At 40.3% G+C, this 26,150-nt stretch overlaps 1 protein-coding gene across 2 annotated transcripts in view; it reads right to left on the bottom strand.

Annotated features, from left to right (window-relative positions):
- Positions 1-26,150, bottom strand: part of GRIK2 (glutamate ionotropic receptor kainate type subunit 2) — a 442,739-nt gene that overhangs the window by 89,749 nt on the left and 326,840 nt on the right. For both annotated transcript variants that reach the window (XM_088665996.1, XM_088665995.1), the window contains exon 13: positions 24,131-24,348. In XM_088665996.1, coding sequence (XP_088522122.1) covers positions 24,131-24,348 — 218 coding nt within the window. The remainder of the gene's footprint in view (positions 1-24,130; positions 24,349-26,150) is intronic.

Here is a 26,150-nt window from a genome sequence, read left to right as displayed (position 1 = left end):
GACCTGGAAAAGCGACAGAAATAGCTTGTGCGCACACGCAAGCATCATTTCTGGTGTACTTCCGGGTCGGAGGAGGCTTCTGCACATGCGCACAAGCTATTTCCGGCGCTTTCCAGGTCGGGAGTGTGCCAGAAATAGCGTTTGCGCATGCGCATGGGTGTGCACAGCTATGCGTTCCCGCGCCCTCCAGCCCACCACGCAATCGGCGCGGCGGGTATCCAGCCCAAAGCCGGGTAAGTTTGGGGACCCCTGCTCTAGGCCATAATTTAAGAAGGATGTTGACAAGCTGGAACGTGTGCAGAGGAGGACAACCAAGATGATCAAGGGTTTGGAAACTGAGCCTTATGAGGAGCGCTTGAAGGAGCTGGGTATGTTTAGCCTGGAAAAGAGAGGAGATAGCCATATCTTAAGGGCTGTCACATGGAGGAGGGAACATGCTTGTTTTCTCCTGCTCTGGAGGGTAGGAACTGAACCAATGGCTTCAAGTTGCAAGAAAGGAGATTCTGGCTTAACATTTGGAAAAACCTTGTTCAGCGGTGGAACAGACTCCCACGAGAGGTGGTGATTTTCACTGGAGGTTTTTAAACAGAGGTTGGATGGCCATCTGTCATTGATGCTTTAGCTGAGATTCTGGCATTGAAGGGGGTTGGACTAAATGACCATTGGGGATCCCATCCAACTCTAAGATTCTATTATTCTATGACTAGCCAAGTTAGCAAAACTAAATGAAAAAGGGATCATTAATTAAGCAGCCAATACTTGGTTTTTATCAGTGATCAAAGCAGGGCCAGAAAAACAATGCTATTATTAGCACACTTTTAGTATCTCCAGCCTACTGTAAATCTTTTATTCCAGGTTTTAATATCTTGGCCAGAAATTGATGGACTTAATAGGGCAAATCTCAACCAATACTTTTCATTTTAATTGTCTGAAAAACTCAATCATACCTCACGGGTCTATTTTTAACTTTAATAAATGTTCTGTAAAATAGAAGAACTAAAAGTTTATGACTACCAAATTTAACTGCTTTTCTTTTACTCCAAAATGCTTCATTTCAGAATATACATCGTGAGCTATCTAAGTTATTTTACACCATCACATTTCTTTCAATATTTTGAAATGACACAAACTGGCAAACAAAAAACAACTGGCACAACTGTGATACCCTCCCAGCAACATGGGGAAACTCAGCTAGTTTTGGATTTTTGTTTATTAGTTTAAGTTTATTATTGTTTATTAATTTATTTGTTTATTTGTTTAAGTAGCTTTAATAATTAGGGGTTGTATCCAGCAATGCTCCTTAGTTGACAGTAAGGTTTTCATTAGCAGAATGAGGAGGGGAGAAATTTTGGGAAACTCCCCACTCCCTGAAAACTCCCGCCACTCCAAAATCTGCTCCAGAAGGTTGAAGGGCTTTCTAGAGTAGATCTAGGGTGGAATAGGAATTGCTGAAAATTACTCCCATCCGTGTTCTGCTGATGAAAACCATGCCATCAGCCGAGTATCACCATTGTGCAAAGTATTCCACTGATTTCAGTGTGGGGGTGGGGATAGCCTTAGAAAACTGTGTCATAGATTTTCATCAAATTATTTTCATTTTCTGTACTCTACAATTCACAGTTTATTTTAGCCAAGAAACTTTGTGGTGCCAACCAAAACATTAAAAAGTCTAGAAGGGTTGTTAAATACAACTGTTCTGAGATGTTCAAAAATAACAAACATAACATATTGAGAACATATTTCTAGTGGTTCGAAGGATACTCTGGCAAATCTTTGTGTTGAAAAATGCATGTTTGGCAGTAAATATATGTTATAAATATAAATATATGTTATATTTAACTTATATGCAGAATTCATCATGTGAAAGGCTGGACTAGATGAATCCCAAACCGGATCCCAAACCGGTCTGAAGCTCAACATAAAAAAAACCAAAATCATGGCCACTGGTCCCATCACCTCCTGGCAAATAGAAGGGGAAGAAATGGAGGCAGTGAGAGATTTTACTTTCTTGGGCTCCTTGATCACTGCAGATGGTGACAGCAGTCACGAAATTAAAAGACGCCTGCTTCTTGGGAGAAAAGCAATGACAAACCTAGACAGCATCTTAAAAAGCAGAGACATCACCTTGTCGACAAAGGTCCGTATAGCTATGGTTTTCCCACTAGTGATGTATGGAAGTGAGAGCTGGACCATAAAGAAGGCTGATCGCCGAAGAATTGATGCTTTTGAATTATGGTGCTGGAGGAGATTCTTGAGAGTCCCATGGACTGCAAGAAGATCAAACCTATCCATTCTGAAGGAAATCAGCCCTGAGTGTTCACTGGAAGGACAGATCCTGAAGCTGAGGCTCCAATACTTTGGCTATCTCATGAGAAGAGAAGACTCCCTGGAAAAGACCCTGATGTTGGGAAAGATTGAGGGCACAAGGAGAAGGGGATGACAGAGGATGAGATGGTTGGACAGTGTTCCCGAAGCTACGAACATGAGTTTGACCAAACTGCGGGAGGCAGTGGAAGACAGGAGTGCCTGGCGTGCTATGGTCCATGGGGTCATGAAGAGTCGGACACGACTAAACAACAAACTATATTACAAGTCCCTGCTACTCTGTTTCTGTTTACTTTGAACAGAGGCAACATGGTGAATGTACATCTATGGGCATAGGCTTCCTCTCTTAAGACATTCACACTCAATGTTTGGACATCCAGGGGCAGAAGAAGGGGGTGCAGTGGCTGGTCTGCCCTGGGTGTCACTGCTGAAGGGGGTGACAAAATTCCAGGCGGCACTCACCGCGGGGTCGGTAGAATGCCCGAGCCACGTGTCTCTCCTGGGAGAGACACGGTGGCTTGGGTGTGTGCAGGCTCCGTGCTGCCCAAACAGTCCACCCGCTGCCTCCCCCGCTGTAGGGCGGCTGAGTGGGAGGAGGCAGGCAGACTCCGGAGGCTCCGTGGTGTGCCCCACCCTTATGGGTGGCTCATCCCACCCTTGCCCTGCCCTCACCTCACACCTATGGGGGGCTCACATTGCCCCGGGCGCCCAAGCAGCTTCCTCCGTCTTTGTGGACATCAGGGTGGGATGAGCAGTGCGCATTCACTTTCGCATAATTTCTTGGCTCTCAATTTACACATAGGATACACAAAAGGAGCTTAAGCATGCAACTTGCTACTCACTCAGTGAAGCCTAGACAAGCAAAATCTTGTGGTTTTGTGAGTATTTAGCCACTTACCTAACATACTGCATATTAGGAAACAATGTCAGGCTCTAGTATATAATTAATATAAATGTACACAATATTCCAACATAGTTCTTCCATGGTAGATTTCAGACCACTTTTATTTCAGACTTTTCCACTCTTTTCATTTTTTTTACTCTTACCAATGGATTGTGGTTTTGAGCAGCAGCAGCAGCAACAACAAATATACATCCTTCATAGATTTGCCTCAGTAATAAAATAAACACAAGCTAACAGTAGTTAGGCAAATGTCAGGGCAAAATTATACTGTATACAGAGCCTAATTAGCTAAAATTGCATATTTAATAAATGAGACACCTACCTGCAATGGTAATGTAAACACAACACTGAACGGGGCTTGGTGATATACTGGTTCTTATGTAATGGTTTCCAGTATGGTAATAAAAACAGGTGTTTTATTCATGCATTGTCAGACTATGCTTAAGTGCTTTCTTTCTGGAGAGGGGGAATCTATGCTACTATATATTGTTCACAAAGCATATGCAATAAAGAGAGTAAGAATTTGCCCTGATTTGTTATGCATTATAAATATAATCCTGATTAAAGCAAAACATTTTCATACCCTCCAGCCAGGACACTCCAAGATCTCGAATGTGCGTCTTTTGGGGCTGGGCCCCGGCATAACTCACGTGAGACCCATTCAAGATCACAGCCCCCCAAGACATTTTTCAGGGTCATGCTCCCAAGTGTTTGGGCCACACTTGAGATTACAGCCCTGGTTTGCCAGTGATAAAACAAATAAAACATCTTAAAAGATCCCAATACAGATGCAGCGTTTATCCCCTGAAATCCAGTTTTATTTTTTTGTATACACTTGGATATGCTTTTAAACTGCAGTTTTATTGGTTTTAGGTTATACAGTGGTACCTCTGGTTACAAACTTAATTTATTCTGGAGGTCCGTTCTTAACCTGAAACCGTTCTTAACCTCCCACTGCGCCGCTGCCGTGCTATTTCTATTCTCATCCTGAGGTAAAGTTCTTAACCCGAGGTACTACTTCCGGGTTAGCGGAGTCTGTAACCCGAGGTGTTGTAACACGAGGTACCACTGTATTTTATTTTCACAATATTGTTTGTATTAATATTGTATTACAACTTAAGTGACTTTAAAAATATGAAGTGCTTTATAAATGCTTTTAAAAATAATGCTAATAAATAAAAAGCAGTTTCTCTCTCATGTTTCCAATCCTATGGTTCAGTTCACAAAAAGTCAGTGTTTTAGTGTGATTTTCCCCCTCACCGCACGTTTTTTGAAGTAATGTTAAATGATAAATCATTTTATCATTTCCGAGCACAATTCAAAGTCTTGGGGCTGACCTTTAAAGCCCTAAATGGCCTCGGTCCAGTATACCTGGAGGAGCGTCTCTACCCCCATCGTTCTGCCCGGACACTGAGGTCCAGCTTTGAGGGCCTTCTGGCGGTTCCCTCGCTATGAGAAGCCAAGTTACAGGGAACCAGGCAGAGGGCCTTCTCGGTAGTAGCACCCACCCTTTGGAACGCCCTCCCACCAGAGGTCAAAAAGAGCAACAATTATCAGACCTTTAGAAGGCATCTTAAGGCAGCCCTGTTTAGGGTAGCTTTTAATGTTTGATGGATTTCTGTATTTTAATGTTTTGTTGGAAGCTGCCCAGAGTGACTGGGGGAACCCAGCCAGATTGGCGGGGTATTATTATTATTATTATTATTATTATTATTATTATTATTATTATTACATTATAAATCATTTTCCTTATTGTTTTGGGAAGTGCTAATTAGGAAGGTTTTTTATAAAACAGTGAACTAAACAACATTTCTCTCCCATTCTTACCTGGCAGACACTTGTCTAACTCCTAGCATGTTGGAACTGAAAGACAGCCATAATTTTAAGTAAGAATCACCACAAGATATACAGAATTAGGTTGCATCAAAGACTTCTAATGTATTCCAAGCAGCCCACATACCTGGGCAATTCAACCAAGTCCTTCACCCAGTATTCTCAGGCAGCTGCCATTAGCAGGGATACAACCCTCACCACCATGATCAGAAACTCCCTGGCAGTGTTTTACAAATGTTTACCCACACACACCTTTTGCTGCCTTTATGGGTACTGGGCTGCCACATCTTTTTGCCTTCAAATCAAAAAAGCTAGCTCCTGCATTTCAACCCATCCAGATGGGAAGGTCACATTTAGACACACAAATAATTTGCCAGCAGATGGTACGGGACTAGATTTTCAATGTAGGAAACTGATTACAAAATGTCACAAGATCCCAATCTAAAGTTCCCAGCCCATTAACAGGGCTTTCAACTTAACAAGCAGCATACTTCAGACAGAAAAATAATATTTTGAAGAAATCTTTAAAATGACATTATCAAATCTGAATACCTGAATATTCAGTGCTTTATTGTTTCACAGCCAAGAGATGCAACATTCAGCCAAAAGTATTAACAGCGCTGTCCTTGAGCAATCCTTGGGCCAGTTACCGTCTCTTAGTCTAACATACCTCACAGCATTGTTGTGATGATAAATGGGGAGGGGCACAACCATGTGTGTCGCTTTTAGCTCCTTGGAGGAAATGTGATATAGATCAATAAACGAAAACAAAAAAATAGCAGACAATGAGGCAAATAACATGGTATCTAGCGAAGGTTGGATAGCACTGTAATGAAAACAGTTCTGATAGTAATGAACAGAGGTTAGAACATGAATTACTATCTTCTTGCATCCCTATACAAAGATAGTTTCAATATATATTCAGCAACAAACTTTTTCAGAGGCATTAGAGTGGAAAATATGCTCAGGTGAGTTCTCTGATACTTTGCTGATAAATAATCTTAGGTAACCTGATTTTTTTTTACAGATTTCAAACAAATCTAAGAATTGTATCCCAATTATCAAAACTGAGAGAAATTTTAAAAAATGGTGGAAAGCAAAAACCATCTTTGTGTGGTCCTATTATATTGAAAATAAAATAGTATTTTTTTGCTTGCTTGCAATTTATATAATGTTTCACTTGATAAAAACAACAAACACCTCCAAAGTGTTCTCAACTATTCCTCCACTTCCTGTTTTCCACCTTAAAATTAAGAACTTGTTTAACACTGCCTCCAAGTGTAACATCTCACATTGACAACTATTATCCATTATCTGTTACCTTTCTGTGCCCACTCAACACCTCTCTATTAACTGAGTTTTAAGGCGTTCTTGTCCCCGTGGGACAGTCACTCTAAATCATCATCCATTGATTGAGGGTGCAAGACTCTCAGTTCTTAATCTGTGGCTCTTGGACCAAAAACAGTCTAAAACAATGATATTTGGAAAAGGAAAATGCTCTGGAGAGATGAAGCTATTGTGGCTTCCAATTCTTTGTTTCTGGCACTGGTACAACTTCATTCCTTGATTAAAAAATACCTCCAAAGTAGCATTTTCACTCCTGGATAATGCAATGGTCACTGAGGGAGCAAATGTCTGCTCCTCAGATATCCAACTGGATGAACTCGATTGGCAATAAAAGGAGGTGCACTATTCCAGTTTAAAGTGCCCTAAAGCTCCAATCATCTACTACAATTCCCCAAACAGATGAATTTCTAACTTTTTAACCATTGAAACGACTTTGGCAGAACTGAAGTAATAAAACCCATCATATTCTAATTTTCTGACAGCTTGATAGAAGCAGCGTTCTTAGTACAGATAAAATGAAATGAAGCACTTTCTTCCCCACAGGAAAGTCTTCCACTCATATTCGTTGATGCCAACTAACCTTCACATCTGCTATTTCCCCACTGGTCTCTAGAACTTGGCATGATAAAAACCAGAGTGCCCAATGAGGAATTTCCATTATAGCATTCCACTTCCTTTTCCAAACAAAAGGTAAGGTGGCATATTAAAATAGTTTGGGGAAGAGGGCTGTATCTTCAAGAGAATGGCTGTGTGCAAATTTCCAAGATGATTATGTGATCATTCTTCAAGTGCAAAAACAGCATGTGCAGAGAGAGAAGGGGGTTTAATTCCTTTGTGTTAATACAAAATTAAGACTGCTTTTAATGCAGATTAGATATATGTTAATCAAATAAAGGATCACTCCAACTCTCAGGTGAGAAAGAAATCTATAATGAAATGCACAGAGCTGTAGCTGCACACTTTACAAATGAACTTGAAACCAACCACTTCTGACGTGTTTGTCAGCAGCAAAACTCCCATGTGGTGCAATGGAATGCCTTGTTATATTTCCTAGCACCATTTTTCTCTATTAAGAAAAAGAAAGAACAACACAATCAGCTTAAAAAAATTAAGCTGTGGAATATACAAGCAATGAAATGCAGCTAATACTCAAAGATCACACAACTATTTTGTCTAGGGTTTAGACAAAGCCTATGCTTTCTGTTCCTCTGAGCCATACTCCCAGCCGTCTAAAATCTCCCTTGCCTTCCTATCAAAAGTGTGTAGCACCATTCCTGTTCTTCTCATGGAAAACCTCTACCAACTCTTTGTCTACCATTCCTTCACATGTCCATTTTCCAGCCAATGCCTATTTTGTCCCACATTCCTTAGCCACTTTCTTCTCCCTTAGCACACTTTTCCTTTCCATGTAGCTCCTAACCTTAAGTATCGTATGGCTATTTCAAAGGCTGTTTCCTGGTTATTCCCTTCTTGCCTCAAGCCCCAGAGCGTTATGCACCATTCACACCAACAGAGCGAGTCAGTGCCTATGACCACGGGCAAGCACAACGTAAGGTAACAGTAAGTATGCAAGAAAATAACAAAATCATCACTGTTTCCAGCTTCAACAACAGAAACTTCAGCAATAATCTGCCTCTTCATCCATTTTCATTTCAATGTTAACATGGACTTTCTTTTTAAGTTCCACACACTGGACTTTAATGCATGCTCTACATTTATTCAATGAGTAAAAACTTTATAAAATATTTGATCCACAAACAAAACAGTGTTCTACACTAGCAGCTTTACAACCCACTGTATTAGAGTGCTGCTCAATGGTAGAGTTGGACAGGCCAAAATTTGCTGCTCTTGAATAGCCATCCTTTTGTGAAAGAGGAGCGCTGCAACCTTAGAGTTACTAGCTGCTCAAGTCAAGAAGGATTAGAGAGACATGAAGGCTGCAATCCAGTACCTCCTTAGCTGGGAAATCCTATATCTGGGAGAAGAATGAATGAATTAGCCTATTTCTGGACCATGCCACTTTTGCATTTCCTTGGGTCAGTTTCATTTAATTTCTGCATTCAATTGCTATTTTATTTTTTAAAAAAATTAAACACATATTTTCAATTAAGTATTTTCCTGAATGTATTTTCTATATATAAAAAAAAAGAATCTAGAACTTGGAAGGAAGTTCCGCTTAAGTGTGCATACAGCTTGCAGCCTAAAGTATTTCCCCCACCCCCAATATCTCTCAGTGGTACCTCGGTTTATGAACACAATTGGTTCCAGAAGTCTGTTCATAAACTGAAGCGTTCATAAACTGAAGCGAACTTTCCCATTGAAGGTAATGGAAAGTGGATTAATCCGTTCCAGATGGGTCCGCGGCGTTCGTAAACCGAAAATTCATAAACCGAAGTGTTTGTAAACCGAGGTTCCACTGTATGCATAGTTAAAGCTATGGTTTCCCCAGTAGTGATGTATGGAAGTGAGAACTGGACCAAAAAGAAGGCTGGTCGCCGAAAAATTGATGCTTTTGATTTATGGTGCTGGAGGAGACTCTTGAGAGTCCCATGGACTGCAAGAAGATCAAACCTCTCCATTCTGAAGGAAATCAGCCCTGAGTGCTCACTGGAAGGACAGATTGTGAAGCTGAGGCTCCAATACTTTGGCCACCTCATGAGAAGAGAAGACTCCCTGGAAAATACCCTGACGTTGGGAAAGATTGAGGGCACAAGGAGAAGGGGACGACAGCGGATGAGATGGTTGGACAGTCTTCTCGAAGCTACCAACATGAGTTTGACCAAACTGCGGGAGGCAGTGGAAGACAGGAGTGCCTGCCGTGCTACGGACACGACTAAACGACAAAACAACATATATATATATATATATATATATATATATATATATATATATACACACACACACATATATATAATAAATAAAATCAATACTTTATTACGGCCATAGGCCCAGATCAAAATATCAACACAAAACAATGTACATCATACAGCAGAACAAAACAGAATAAAAGAAAACAAATCGAATTGAATCAATTCCATTCATATAAATCCTATCCCCATAAATATTATAAATTACAATTACAATGTAAGAACAACATATCACTTAGTTCATCTGGTCACCACTATAAATCAAACACTAGGACGAAAAATCAATTATCATAAAGTAACCCATTTCCCCTCTTATAGGATAGAACTGCAATCAGGTATCGAGCTACAAGGAGTGATCTACTCGGATCATTGTCCTCTAACAGATATATTAACTGGGATTCCGAAGTCTTATCCAAAGTTTCTGATATTAAGGGGGATAAAAATCTGGTCCGAGGGACCATGTGCAAGGGGCAACAGAATAATATACGATGGAGGGATTCTATGGATCTTGTTGCCACATGCACACAGAACTGAACTCTGGCCTTTCGAGAACCTACTATTCACAACATTAGAAGACAGACATTAAATCTTGCCTTAATAAAGGCAAATCTATGGGCTGTGACTGATAGGGATGTCAAATAAGATGGAATCTGTGGGGAGGGCACTATGCCGAGGTTTGGCGGTGAACAGGTGCCACTTCCCATTACATTATGACATTTTGCTGGAGGTCCACCTCCTCTAGGATACACACACACACACACACACACACACACACACACACACACACACACACTGGTCATTCAAAAGCCAGCATGGGTAACAAAGTTTTAAGCACACACTTTAGCCCACATGTGGATCATGTCAGTTCAAAGCAGAACTCACATAGACTGAATTATTGAAACATCCCTGTAAAAAAAGATGTTATGGCTAAGTCAGAATCCATTAACTGTTGCAATAACTGTAACTGTAGCATAATGAAAATGCAGCAAACAAGACTATCCCTACAAAGTGGAGAAAAGTGACTGCCAGAGGAACTGAATTGAAATGTAAAGTTTGTTCATGCAAATCTATGCATAAAAATCAGGTTTGCCACATGCTTCTAACAAAATATGGGAACTGTATTGAATTAGTGGCGCATGCATTACAAATTTGCACCTGTCACCCTAACTTAATTTAATTTTTCTTTTTTTTAAAAAAAATTACTGGTAGAACCTGGGAGCAGGGAGCAACAAAACAAGCTTTCCCACTTTTGGCACAGCTACATCTCCCATGCTGGTGGAAGATAAATGAGATACCTGTTTTTAATATGATCAAGCAAACTGAATTATGTGGGCATACCAAAATAGCAGGCATTACGCTTCCTTTCCAGAGAGAATGGCTTACTATTGCTGCCAATGAAATTTGTTTCATATGGAAATAAGGAAAGAATAGACTGGTGTGGATAGTTCAGACTCAGGAAAGATATGAAACAAAGTTAAGCATAAATAAATAGGTGTTTTCTAATGGACAGAGCTAAATAGTAAAACTGCTCAAGAATATTCATTGGAACCAATGCATTTTCATAAAGGCACTTCTGAAGACAAGGAATAGTGAACTGGTTTTGACTGCACTGCTATAAGGATGACATTCTTCCACTGTTAACAAAAAGGTTTCCAAGATTTGCAGTGCAACCCTTTGCATGTATCTCTTGCTCTCTTCCCCCATCATCTGACAGAAAACATCAGGAATAGATTGGCCCCATTCACTCCTTTTGTCCCACATCTGTATCAATGCCCTCATCCCCTATGTAAGTGATAAATCTCAGGAATGCAATGCCAATGAAAGCTGGATTCCTCTGGTTGGTGAATCCTTTGTACCTGACTAGCTCTATCTCCAGAGATAGAAAGAGTAAGATTTTCTGTGTTTCTGATCTTTCCCTTGAATGCCTTTGATGAATAACCTGTGATAGCCCATCTTGTTTTGCATGTCAGCCAAAGCTGTCTTTTAAGTTTATCCGCTATAGGATATATGAATATATGTTTTCTCTCTTTTTAAAGTATCTTCCTATCTTGCTTCTGCTTTCTGATGCTGATTGAAAGAAGTCTGTTCTGGTAATTTGGAGTTGGTTAGATTCTTCCTAGCCATGGGATTTGGTCTGCTCACGTTACCTTGCCTGTTCCTTCAAGCTCTAAGCTATCACGGGCAGGTGCTGAAAATTGCAGATTGGATACTAGTGGCATATAAAAAGACAGGAGTCTAGAATATTGTCCCCCTCTTTCAAATCAATATAAGTACCATACATCTGGATTTCTTTCCTGCTCGGACCTAAGTAGACTAGAAGAGAAACTGGTGTTAGAACTACCCAGAAAGGTAAATAGCCCCAAAGTGCCTCACAGCCTGACTTATCTCACAGGATCAGTGATGATTTGCCTATATTGCAACAGCCTTGATGAACTAATTGGGAGTTGCTTTTGAGTGACATGTACAGATTGGCACTGCTAATGTACTATGTTCCATTGTGTTAAGAAACAAAATTATTACGTGAATTTTGAAATAAGCAACTGTGAGATTGCCAAACAAAACACTATTGTTTGCTTGAGATGAAGATCAGTTATTAGGAACAATTCAACAGAGCATCAAATGTTCAGCTCTTCAATCTATTCTTAAATACAGATATTGTTTAGGAACTGAAAGAATGACGAGAAGACGATTCCAAAAGGAATTACAGTTGTTGTTGGGGATTCTTCTTTAACATCCTAACCCAACTTAAAAAGTGAGCAACACCACTAAATTCAATAGTTGATGAAACCATTAAATATGACTTTTTAAAATAACCATCTAGAAACTTCAATAGAGTGAAAGAGTAATTTCAAATATGAATTACTAAATTGTCATGCTGTGTTAATGCAATTGGCCATTCTCTTCATCTTTTTGTCACCTTTTATTGTTTACATATGGTGCCCTGTTATTGCTTTCTTCCATCCTTTGATTCTGGAAGATCTATTTCTATAGCATATTGTTTGTTCCAGTGTGATCTTGGGGTGAGGTTGGAAATTCGATATTTTTGCTTTTAAAATCCAGAGTACAATCAAGTGTCACCTCACATGCAGCGCACACAGAGAGATTCCTATAGATTCAACAAGAGAGCCTTAGCTCACTCTTCTCTCTGATATGCAAACTGCAAAGGCTTTACAGGGAGCTATAACACATTATAGAACACTAATAATTTGAATCATGCAGAAAAAGGAGGACTGCATTAGGAGAGACTGAGCCTGACTTAAATGAACCAAGTGCTTTCTCAAAAAAAAGAGAGAGAAAGAGAGTGGAAAGAAAATGTGCCATGACTATCTAAAGGTAAAGGTAAATGGACCCCTGACCATTAGGTCCAGTCGTGACCGACTCTGGGGTTGCGTGCTCATCTCGCATTATTGGCCGAGGGAGCCGGCGTATAGCTTCCAGGTCATGTGGCCAGCATGACAAAGCCGCTTCTGGCAAACCAGAGCAGCACATGGAAACGCCGTTTACCTTCCCGCTGTAGCGGTTCCTATTTATCTACTTGCATTTTTGACGTGCTTTCGAACTGCTAGGTTGGCAGGAGCTGGGACCAAGCAACGGGAGCTCACCCCGTCACAGGGATTCGAACCGCCGACCTTCTGATCAGCAAGCCCTAGGCTCAGTGGTTTAACCACAGAGCCACCTGGGTCCAATTGTCAAAAAGAGCTCTCCTTCCTGTTACCCTCTCTACCTCCAAAACACCCTTTCCTAGTAGCAGCAGCCAATGAAAAGAGGAGATAAGAACACTCTGCTATCCCTTCCCAAGCTGCCTGTTGACTTGGTACCTGCAGCAGCCACAGTGGTGTATGGAGATGTGGGGTACCCTTTCCCCTCCCTGTTACCTCGAGCAACTGAACACCAGTATATAAAGTGTGATAGCCCTTCAGATGTATATTCTTGTCAATGGTGCACTAACTAAGGCATCAATGGGGAAGCAAGGCAGACTCCTTTTGCTCTTGCTGAGAGAAATAAGGTCAAGGAAAAAGTGTTTGGGAAGGGGAGGGGCTGACAGAAAATAAATTTTGTGTATAGGAAGCACCAGTGGAGAGAGAAGCCAGTAATTTTCCAGCTTAGACAAGGAAGAATTTGAAACTTGCAATGCTCCCCTTTTACAATTCCACAAAGATTTTTGAATCCCAGCTCAGGGGAGCATCTCCAAAATCTTTAGCTATAGGAAGAATGCACTTATATTCCATTCCTGCATTTTGAGCATGAGTGGGGAGGAAGACAGATCTATGGGAATTCACTTGTGGAATTTAAACTACACAAGTTTTCATCTCTAACATGGTGACTGTTATTTATCCTGGAATAGAAGATTGATTTTTTTTCTTTAAGAATGTCTTCTCTCTTTAATTTTTCTGTAAAAAAGCAGGCATATATCTACCAAATCACAGGCCATCTGTTAAACAGCAATGCATATTTCTGCCATTAAATTGTCTTGTTAATATTTTATCAGCACTGAACGAGCAGGGAAATCCATTCTGAACAGTCTGAGTTAACTAAATATTCATGATAAATAAAAATTTATCACAATATTCACCTCAAACATTTTACTTACCACTTACTGATCTTCATTAACCTGCCCTTTCGATTCAGAAACAAATGTGAGTAGTTTTTGTCTGAATAAATTCAGGATATATACAAGCTAGGGAAACCACACTATTTTTAGTGGAAAACAGAAATGTACAAGATGGTTCTCCGTTCAATGTTTAGCAGATGCAAATTCAGACAACAATATCAACTACTGGACTACTAGACTAATTTGCTGAATATGTACTTTCAAGCACTACAAAGCTATAAGCTAGAATCACACAACACTTGCTTCTCACATCAAAATCTATTATGTGCATAAAATAGCACATTACTTAGATGTCGGTCAAACAACATGCAAACTCCCTGCCCACAAAGGTTAAAAAATAGAGGTATTAACATTCTGCTCTAAATCACAGTGAATAACACAATTTCTCCCAAAAGTAACTTCTCCATGTACTCACTCAATGTGACACCTTTGTGCCATGAGTTTATGAGTTCAAATTATTCATATTTGGTACTGATAATTTAAAATCCAATTGTCCACATTAAAAGTTCACAATGAAAGCAGAACGCTCCAGAATTTCATGTCTGATTTTTACCGCATATTGCTCCTAGATAGGTACTAGAATTCTAAATCTGGTGATAAACATATCCATGTCAAAGGCAGCTTGCACAATGACCACAATACACATGTCTTGGGAAGGTGAGATAACAGTCTGTGACAAGCATTCTGTTCAAGTCAATGAATAACAGTGGGGAGGAATGTTTTATCTAAGCTATAAAACTCACGGTGGTATTCAGGGCAGTGCTGGCTCTGAAAACATATATAATAACACAAACGTGGGGATAATGCAGCTGGAAACCATCCTTCTTACACCACATGTGAACTGACAAGGTAAAATCAGAATTTCTACTAATATAGATGGAAGCTCTTCAAACTTCTTTAGCTGGCTAAAGCTTAGACAAAGGCTCTGAATAATGTTCAATTCATCAGCTGTAAGACAGATTGCTTGAAAATACATTTCATTCAAGGAAATGGCTCATGCTGCATTGGATCATATTTCACAACCATGGTAGTATACATTCATGATTATTTTCCAAACATTCTCGTAAGTGGAAATTTAGCATGTTGCAATAATTCTGAGTAAGGTAAAGCAGCCAGTGAACACTCTGGCTGCATGAACTGAAAGTGTTGCTAAGAATAAAATGTTTCAATAGACCAAAAAAGCTGAGTATTTTCATCACACATGCACAAACAAAAGATGCTAAATCAGGACCCTAATGTCCCATCACCCAGTGATGTATTTAGGCCACTCCAACAACATGAAGGAATTATTATAGCACACAAAACAGACACACAATATGGCCAACTACATCCAATCATACAGCACATTTTCTGATACGCACAATATCCAACTCAAAGCCTCTTAGTCAGTGTATGGTCAACAGATCTATGTTTGGGTATAATTATATTGCCGTTGCATCCAACAATTATCACTATGCTAGTTTCTATGCAAAGTACCACTACAGATTTGAAATTCTGCAAGAGCCCATTTTGAAAACATACACACATTGGGAGAAATTTGAATTTTCATTGAGAGCATTGTGTGAAGAAAGGTTTGAATAATTCCGATCTTGGGCTCCCCTTCCCCAGATGCAATTTGGAATGGGGGGAGGAAACATGAATGGACACAAGGAAATGCCATTCAGGAAGTGGTAGAGTTTATTCCCAGTGACAAGATAAAGGTCACGTGCCTAGAGCACAGTCTATTGGCTGAACTGGCTCTACTACAGGTGCCAAATAATACTCATTCCGCATTTGTAGTGTGGCAGCACCTACACTTTGGAACTCCTTGCCTGTTGATATTAGGCAGATGCCTTCATTGAACTCTTTTTGGTGCCTGCTAAAAAAACCATTTCTGTCTAGACTAGCCTAGGCAATTTTAATTTGTTGTAGTATTTTAACTTGTGTATATTTTAAAGTATGGCTGTGAGGGTTTTCTTTGTACAATCAAGTACAGTGGTACCTCTGGTTAATAACTTAATTCGTTCCAGAGGTCCGTTCTTAACCTGAAACTGTTCTTAAGCTGAGGTACCACTTCAGCTAATGTGGGCTTCTGCTGCCGCCACGCCGCTGGAGCACGATTTCTGTTCTGATCCTGAAGCAAAGTTCTTAACCCGAGGTACTATTTCTGGGTTAGCGGAGTCTGTAACCTGAAGCGTTTGTAACCTGAAGCGTTTGTAACCCGAGGTAGCACTGTACTGTATAAAATTCATGAAATGAATTAATATATAGGCTATTATAGGGTTGCATAGGCTGGAGTTGTTGTGTGATACATTATCTACACCCGAAGGAATTGCACAGCAGTTCCATTGCATTTTGTTTCTTTAAGTCGTATTTTATGAGCTCCGGGGCGGGGGGGGGGGGGGAGGAGGACAGCAGGGAACAGGGAAAACATATGAAAAGGACATTTTGATCACTACACCATGTGGAGCCCCATAAAAAGTGAGTGAACAAGCTGCTCCACGGTAAATGCCCAGTATAGAAGCAGCCTAAGGGTAGTTAAAATAGCTATGTGGGGGGGGGGGACAATTTAAAACATGAACTCAGTTACTTGTATTGAAAAGCCATTACATAAGTGACACAGAAAGCAAGAGGAACAATATCATACAGACATACTTAGCAGTAGGCACCATCCGCTACCAGGATGTGACTAATTTAGAATTGTCCCCTACCCGTGAAGTTGTTTGGTCTCTTGCCAGCTACAGGGAAAGCAGGGAGGCAAATGATGCTCATGTATCTCTTTATGTTCCTCCTCATAAGAACTGGCAGCTTCCCATTCAGGCAGCTAACTTGGGAGTAATACTTTTACAGTATTCTCTTCCGCACCTTGTTTGTATTCAATGCTGCCACAGCATGAGCAGAACAGGCTTCTGATTCTGAAACAGGACTTTGCTTTAATCCTCACCCACTTGCAGCCCCTTGCGAACCCCCAAAATCTATTCTAAGGGGTTGGGAGACCCTCTAGAGCAGAGCAATGAATACAACTCCTTCTGTCCACCCACAGCACTAATGCAAGCAGCCTAGCATGTTACTAGAAGCATGCATCAGTGTGATGTTACATTAGTGTCCTGGGGCTACCTTGTAAACAGCAGTGAAATGATACAAACTAGAAGACGTACTCAGCAAGTTAAACAGGCAAGGATGTTCTGGTAGCATGCTTTCTGCTTAGATTATTTGTCAAAGCCATTCAAGCTTCTGATTACATTCCGATCAAATAAACTTGCACATTTTCTCCCTTGACTATGATTCAGCTAAATAATTTACACAGCCAAACTCCCTCAATAGTTAATGAGTTTTGATGTTCCTGTGCCAATAAAACTATAAATTAGCTATAACAGATGCCTGCAAGAAAAGTATTGCATGGTTATTCCGAACTAATATATAAAATTCAGCGCCCCTTTTGTCTTTGTTCTTAGCCCATTCTTGCATGTTTTCAGTTTCTCCTACCTTTTCCCTCAAGCTTCCTTTGTCCTTCACATATGCTTCTGTTGAGGTCCTTTCATATTGTCCCTTCCCCCACTTTGACCACCTTCTTTCTTGGTCCCTTGCCATCTTCCCTACATCTTTCTAATCAGCCTAACCCACAAAGCTACTGATATCCTGAGGGTAGACATATTGACAACTTTTCCTTTCCTCAAAAAATATGGACTACAAACATTCTGATAGCTTTGTTTCCTGAGCAGTTAGAATATGCCAGGCCATCTTGCCAGCTCAGCCATGCAGTGTCAAAGGGATTATTGCCAAAAGCAGTTTAGATTCTGATCAGATTCCCAGCTGTTCTTCAGAATTCTGTAATTAGCAGTGAAGGGTTGAAAAGCAAAGGTAGGAAGGAACTGAAAAACTTATTAATTTATCAGATTTTTGTGTGGGTTTCGGTGTGGGTTATAACAATCATTAAAAATATAAACAAAATATTAGAAAAAGCAGTTAAAAAGTGTTCCAGTACAGATGCAGGCTGGCATAAAGATCTCCACTTAAAAGGCTTATTGGGAGAGGAAGGTCTTTCACATGTAACTAAAAGACAAGAGAGACAGTGCCTGTCTTTTATGTGATGGGAGGGAAATCCAAAGCAGACATTGTAAATACTAATTATGGGAGGTGGAGGATTAAAATAACTGCTTTTTATCTCAATGTTTATGATGCTTCAAAAAACCACTTCTTTTATATCAGACCGATTTAGGTAACCCTAACCCTACCACTTGCCTACGTCCTTGATTTGAGGTGACTGGAGAGATGAGTCAAAAAGTCTACCCACTACTTTTCCCTACACATAATGCATTACAAAGAGGTATTTTTAATCATCAGAATTTGGGGTAGAGTGTGGGTGGGATGGGATAGTTCAGAAAGCAACAAATAGCTCAAACTTCCAAATAAAATGTGGATAGTAAGTTTTCAATTTCTGATTTAGATTCTTCTTGAGCAAATGTTAGCTCTTCCAAAATCTTGGCTATGTTTCAAAGACAACTTTGATAAGCTTTTTACAAAGAAAAACTACTGTGGGAATTACTGTCAATCACAGGGATAGCTATTGTGCCTCACAGTGGTTGGCTCTAATAGCTATTACTGGGATTTCATGTTTTCATTTAACATTAAGAAACCATCTGGTGTCTTTATATTATGTTGCACTGTATGCTACTGTTTTGCTCAATTCTGGCAGTTAGTTATTTTATCTTGCTGTAATGAGATATAGACATAAACACAGAAGCAAGATCAAACTCAGTCATACTTGTGCATTGTCAATAAAACTGAACTACCAACACTGTTTCATCTTCATTGCCAAATATACCAAGTACATTTGTACAATGGTGAAAGCAGGCAGTGAAGCTTTCATAGGAGCCGTGTGTCTGCACACCAGTATCTGCAAAACAAAACCCAAGCTTGAGAAGCGACTGGTATACGGAACATATCAGACCTTTGCATATGAAGGCAAAATATCTGAAAGGGGGGAACTTTGCACGTTCAGCTGAAAGTGCTAAGAATATTCCACATGAAAGGGAATCCCAATCATACAAGATTCTGAATCATATGGTGGAATTGTAAGTACGACCAGCTGAAAGGATGAAAATTCATCTCTCATGGGAAGATCTGAGGCTATCAGCTTTGGGGATGGTAGTGTTGGGCGCAAGGCTAGTGTAGGGAGCCGTGCTCCCCACTCCATGTGTGGAGATGAGCATCTAAGCAGAGCTTAATTGTCCAAGATGGAATAAGGAATCATTTTCACAAAACCCCACAATTTTTTTTTTTTAAAAAAATCTCAGGCAGTAAGCTTCATAACCATATTTTATAGCAACATTTTGTATTGAATAGCTCCCTACAACTTTTCACTCAACTATAATCCCTTGCAGATGACCACAATGCCTGGAGACGGACAGACAGATCGTGCATCCATAGCAGTGACCAGAAGAGGAATGACCACTGGGAGGAGCACAGAGAGAAGAAAAGCCATGGTGCACCTGCTGCAGAACAACTGGGTGTCTTAATCTGCCACAGCTGCAACAAAATATGTCTCTCCTATATCAGCCTCTGCAGCCCCAGCAGGTGCTATAACCTTTCAGCAGTTTTACTTCACCCCCAAAGACACACTCCTCCACTGCATCCCAAGACAGACAGATGCCAACCAATCTTATTAAGATAGACACAATTGCTATTTAAACCTAGACTCAATAATTCTATCGGTCATATGGTCAAGTTCCCAGGACAGTAGGATCTTCTTTCATCAAAATGTGCACACTCTCCCAATCCTCTTTTAAATATCTCCAGGGGCAAGAGATTTCCTGGCGCTTGATCAATCTCATAAAGCACTAACACATCCAGTTAAAATGATAATAAAAATGGCAGAAAATAAAATAGAAAAAACGTAACTACAGAAGACATTACTGAAAGCTCAAAGGTCAACATTTTATGACTGGACATGTTTCTCCAAGTTTGGAAGGCTACACTAGTTACTTTTGCACTCATGAGGCCTGGTCACTTCAGTGCTGCTAAGGCTGTGAAAACAATGTAGGAGGTGGCAGTTACAAGTTAACGACCTCAGCAGCCACAGCAGGCGCTGTGATTCTCCTGCAATTTGAGGTACATTCCATTGTGTCTTGAGATAGACAGATGACAACAAGGCCTAATCCATAGAACTGCTTAACCAATTGCCATGTTTCCCCCCCACCCCATACCCTTTTCATATTACCAAACTGGACAATATGCTAAGAAAGCATTTAATGTACATCTCTTCTTTTTGAAAGCAGTTGGGGGAGGGGTTTGTAGTGTACAGGTAGGGTGAATTAATTCATTACCACTTCATTGTTTTACCAGCAAAAATCTGCTCACCTGCCATTCTGAGTATGCAAAACTGTTAGCGTGTTCCCCTGTTGTTTCTTATACCAGGTTGTGCTAGGTTTAGTAACTACAGCATCTTACTTCAAAGACAAACATATAATAAACTTCCCCAAGCTGGCTGGTGTCCTCCGGGTAATTTGGACTGCTGGTATTATCATACCTATCAGCCATGGTGGCTGATGGAAGTTGTATTCCAAAACATCTGAAGGGCACTAGGTTGCAGAAGACTAACATATAGTGTAGGTGTAGATCAGGCATCCCCAAACTTCGGCCCTCCAGATGTTTTGGACTACAATTCCCATCTTCCCCAACCACTGGTCCTGTTAGCTAGGGATCATGGGACTTGTAGGCCAAAACATCTGGAGGGCCGCAGTTTGGGGGTGCCTGGTGTAGATGTTACAGTGGCAAGACTTTCTTAACTCTTGAGACATGAGGAGCTGAGGGCATGCCGCACCATAAGATCACAAGAAAAGCCCTGTTGGATCAGGCCCATCTTGTTCTTACAGTGGCCAACCAGATTTCCATCCTGGGAGCAGGACGTCAGTACAACAGCAATGTTCCCACTTGCAGTCCCCAGCAACTGGTGTTCAGAGGAACACAGAAGGTGCCAACAGTGAAGATAGAACGGAGTCATACATGAATAACCGGCCACACTTATTATTGAAGACTAGTGTTTCCCAAGCTAATTGTTTGGGAAAGTTCTTCCAGTACTCAGGAATGACTCTCAAACTCTGTAGTGCTAGAAGGCATAGAATTCCATCCAGGGGTTGCAAAGATGCACCAGAACAAATCAACAAAGAAAATACAAAGAGGTGAAAAGAGAAATAGGAAAAGAAATATGTGCAGAATGCAATCTAGAAGATATGGAAAAGAAAAAAGCAGCAGCATAACACCATTTGGGCTAGAATATTTTACTCAGAAAAACTGCCCCCCCAAATGCTTTCAAGTTCAGCCTGACAATCAGAAAGAATACAACATCAAAGTCTTCCACTAGTATCAGGCAGACATAAAATAAAATAAAGCCTTGTAGAGTTCTTTGCTAAGACTTAATAAATACTTCGTGTCATAATCTCTTTGTGCCCTGAGACTTTAATCATATTGTTTCGTTTTAAAATTAAGAAAACCAGATTCTTTAAACTTTCTCTAAATTTTGTTTTGACAGCTTCAAATATCCCTGCCATTAAAGCAGCTTTGATTGATTAGTTACAGTTAACTCCTACAAACTTATTACCTCTATTTCTCATACAGATTTTCAGAAGAAAAAAAATTCTATAATGCTACCTGCATGGTAGTTTGTTTATGATACTTTCAGTTGCTGAATATTAATAAGTTCCAAATTTCATAGTTCCATCAGAACTATGTTAATGTTTACATAACACCTGGGTCTCAACAAAAATAAGGAAAAACAAGTGATTATCCATGACATCTTGGAGAGATCTGAAAAAATCTGAATTGTAACTAGTGGCTCAGTGAGAAGAATAACCACTCATCTGGGGCTCCAGATGGATGACGTTTGCCACATGGCATGGCTGTGGTGGGTCCATGGAGGTTGCCATCTTTCAGTGAGGCCAGGGAAGGGGATGGTCACTGGGCGACATCCACTTCTGACCTCAATGACCTCTGAGGTATGTGTGGGCAGTGCCTGCAAGACGAATCAGGGCCAGGGGTTTGGGGGTTGCACCCAGCCCACCCTTGGTCTATTTAAGGGGGTGGCCAAGTGCAGGCCATCCTGTTGGATATTCGTCACTGGATTTCCCACCCAATCTGTTAGGGACACGCTCAGTGGGGAGTGGGTGTCGGGTGTATGGACTTTGCTACAAGTTACTTGGTCACTGTATTCAGGGCCAGGGAGGAATTTTCTCCTGCAAGCAAACTGGCCAGCTTGCAGGTTTTCACCTACCTCATAGCATAAGGTTACCAGACTTTTTCCAATGAATCCAGGGACCCTTTTCAACTTCAATGGATTTTGTATGGGGACTGATTTGTAAATCCGGGGACTGTCCCCGGGAAAGGGGGACATCTGGTAACCTTATCATAGCAACCATCACAACTTTGGTTTATAAGGTTTATAATCCTTAATCGCAGGGAGGAATCCATTCATCGCCCATCATTTCATTTGTATGCTGCCTTTTCAAAGTTAAAGCCATGCTCAAGGCCGCTTACAGAAGTAGCCATAAACAATAAACCAGGCATAGGCAAACTCGGCCCTCCAGATGTTTTGGGACTACAGTTCCCATCATCCCTGACCACTGGTCCTGTTAGCTAGGGATGATGGGAGTTGTAGTCCCAAAACATCTGGAGGGCCGAGTTTGCCTATGCCTGCAATAAACAAACATCGAAAAGTATACAACCAAATTTTAAAAATTCCACATAAATCATAAGATACAAAATAAACATACAAAAATAGCATCAAAAGCAGAAACAACCTCACACGCCCTCCTCCAAAAAACAATACTCCAAGTGGCTCTCACAAATTTTAAAATAACAGAAACTCATTTGTAGGTCCTTTTCCTTCGCTCACACCAATGGTATAAGAGACAGAGTAAGGGGCAGTGGCTGGACAGGCAGTGCACTCTCCCATGATTATGCTGGCAGACTAAAGAAAAGCAGGTACAAAGAGCTACCACTACTATCAGTGCATACCATAAGGACATAAATGAATTGGAAAGGATAACAACTGTTCAGGCCACAAACTGAAGTGGGAGACAAGCTTGAGGTTACTGCAAACCTACCCCCTCCATAATCATATTGGATCAGCAAAAAACACACACAAAGGAGTGAGTATCCTCTCATTCAGAGCAACTTCACAGCTTCCACAGAAGTGGTGAATGGGGAAGCAAGAGTGATCTGAGCTTCCAGTCCTCTCCTAGGACTTCTACAGAGTTGCTCTCTAGAATGGAGCACGTGTGTCTGAATCTGCAGATGAAGGGCGGTATATACAAATTTATTAATAATAATAATTGAATGGGTTTTTTTGCCCAGGGTGGGGTGGGGTGGGGTGAGGCAACTATGTACTGAATATGGTTCTTAACTCTTGGGTATTCCCCTAAACATTTGTGAATCTAACTTTTAAAGCAATACAAGAAATCATGTGTATCAGAGTCTAGCAAGGCAGTGAGTCTCTTAAGATATTGTTTCATCTCAGACAGGGGAAAAAAAAGTTAACTAGCTTTTTTCTTCATACTCTTCTGATCTCAACAGGAGTTAGGTGACCAACGAAGCTGAACCTGTTCTATCAGGAGCACCTGATTGGCTCAGCTGCTGTGTTTGCATGTTGAAACTTTGCTGACCCTCCTCCTCGATCTGTTGGTAAGCAGCAACTGAAGGTCAGGTGAGCATCACTTGCCTGACTACACCATTTGCTACTGCTAGTAACATGGTTACATTTTGAAACTGTGAGATTCCTATGACAGACCTTAGCACCTGGACTGGTTTGACTTTCATTAGTACACTGCAGCAAATGAGATAGCAGGAATACTATTTTAGTGCATTACGAGCACAAGAAAAGCTAAGTAACAAGTACAGCCTTCCAGGAACAGGTGCCTTAACAGCTTTTAGAACAAGGAATGGCGCTTGACCCTATGGCTACACTCAAAGGTAAATGAGACTTAATCCCAGTTAAGTGGGTATAGGTTTGTTTATGCAGAGAAACATGCTTTGAATTAAGGTCAGAAGCCGGAACTTGTTAGTGTTTATCATTGTCTTAAAGTATACTATAAGAAAGCTGCCTTTTTACTTTCCAATGATTATTATTTTTTAATGCATGAATAGGACATCATACTTTTCTAAACCTACCAAAATGTGATAATCTGGATGACTAAATTAATTTCTCCACCTGCTAACCATCTGCGCAGGAAGTAATATCCCCCTCCAGTTAAATGGCAAAGGACCTACCTTGAAAAAGGTCATCGTCGCTCCATCTTCAACTGCACCGTATTCTATCTTTGTTTGTTTCGCTAAATCGTCTGCTGAGTCGATGGGGGACTCCATGCGCTCCACTGTCAGAAAGGCGGCTAGATTAGCGGTATACGAGGAAATGATGATAAGTGTGAAAAACCACCAAATGCCTCCCACTATCCTGGTGGAGAGGGCTTTGGGCATGAGCTCGGAACCTAACGAAAATCAGGGGGGAAAGATGAATCCAGTGCATAAACATTGTATTTCTCATTGTTAGAATTCAGTTCTTTTAAGTTTGTTTGTTTTCGTCACATGGGTGAGAATGGAATCACTGAGCAAAAATAAATAAAGTGACAGGCATACATTTTGCCTATACAGACGCAGAACTGAAACTGAAAATAAAGCAAAATTCCACTCAAAAGGGAAGGGTAAAAAAAAAAAAGCTTTAGGCAAATCAAGCATTTATGGGACCCAAAAATATAGCAATGGGAGGTCCAAATCAATATTTGGCCATGATCTAGTGCATAACCAGATTATTATTTTTAATGAGCTTTAAATCAAGTGACAATGAAAAAATAAAATGAGAAAGACACTTGAGCTGTTAAAAGAGAACTAAAAACAAACAGCAGTCCTGAGCCTCCCAGTAAAATCTTGCAGCAGCTCTTCAAAGCATTTATGAACCACTAATCTGGCAGCTCATAAAATGTTTTGACTTCTGTAACAAATAAGCTGTTGCCCCAAGGAATCAGGAAAAATGTATCAGAGAAACTCTGATACAAAGAGGGTGCTACAAACCTGAAAATATTGCAGCCTTAAAAAAGAAAAGTCACCATAATGAATCTATATGTAGCAAGCCAATGGTAAAATGAAACATCTCCCATCTCTATAGTTAGCCCCACAGCTTAAGATAAATGGGGTGGTCAAGCTACACATTTCATTTACTAGAGAACAGTAGAACTATTACTCTTACACCTATATTATACGAAGACAGACTATAAGTGCATTGCTGGAGTTGCCTGATCATGGCACTAAAAACAGAGGGGGGCTTTAGACATTAATTTGTAATGTACATAATGATTGGTGCTAATTTAGAGCCTAATAATCCTATAGGAGGCACATAGCCTCCTTTTGTGCTTCATCATTAAAAGCCGAATTTTTTTCTTCTTAATTTGCAAAAATATAAAATTGTAAGTTGGCATGCATGAAATTCTTAAGAATGGAAAACGGAATATTTTAATTAACTAATATTGGCAAGGCATATATATATATATATATATATATATATATATATATATATATATATATACACACACACACATTTGTTCCACAATATGCAAAAGAATGTTGCAAGGCATATATGCAACAAGGTGTTTCAAAAGAAATATATACATAGTGTCATTATGATAAAGGATTAGAAATTTTAATCAGTTGGCAAGGATTTCTTTTTCATTTTACTTGGGTAAAATGGAATGAAGGCAAGATGGACTATTTTATTCCTGATTAATTATACTGTTTATTTTGCATCAGTTAAGGAACTGGTCCAGCAAGGTAACACATCTTCCGATGAATGGAGCTTGTGCCAAACTCAACATCAATTACAGAACAGAAAAAGAAAGAAAAGGAAAGAGCGGGGGGGAGAGAAAAAGAAGTGGTATCATAACTGGACTATTCGATCCAAAACAGCCCATCTTACCCTGCAGTTCATCTTACCCTTGCTGTTTCAAACAAAAAAAGCTCTGACAGACTTGGACATGACAGCCAACTCCAGCGCCAGACTTTGCCTAGAATTCTGCAAGGGAAAAAGTAGAAAAGTACCTTTCTGATGTAGTCGCTCCTAGGCCCTGTCAGTCAGACACTTAAAAGACACTAAAATGCTAATGTTGCCAAACAGCTTTTACTGCTTTCTCAAAAACACCCGACACTTGGGAAAGTCAAACAAGACTCGAGAGAAAAGAACAGTAGAAATGTTTGCCATAGTTGCCCCAATTACCACAAGTTCATATCTTACCCAAGGATT

This window comes from Zootoca vivipara, chromosome 3, assembly GCF_965207765.1.
Source record: "Zootoca vivipara chromosome 3, rZooViv2.hap1.1, whole genome shotgun sequence".
NCBI classification, from domain to species: domain Eukaryota; kingdom Metazoa; phylum Chordata; class Lepidosauria; order Squamata; family Lacertidae; genus Zootoca; species Zootoca vivipara.
Note: the sequence above shows the minus strand (reverse complement) of the source record. Positions and strands in the feature narration are given on the sequence as shown.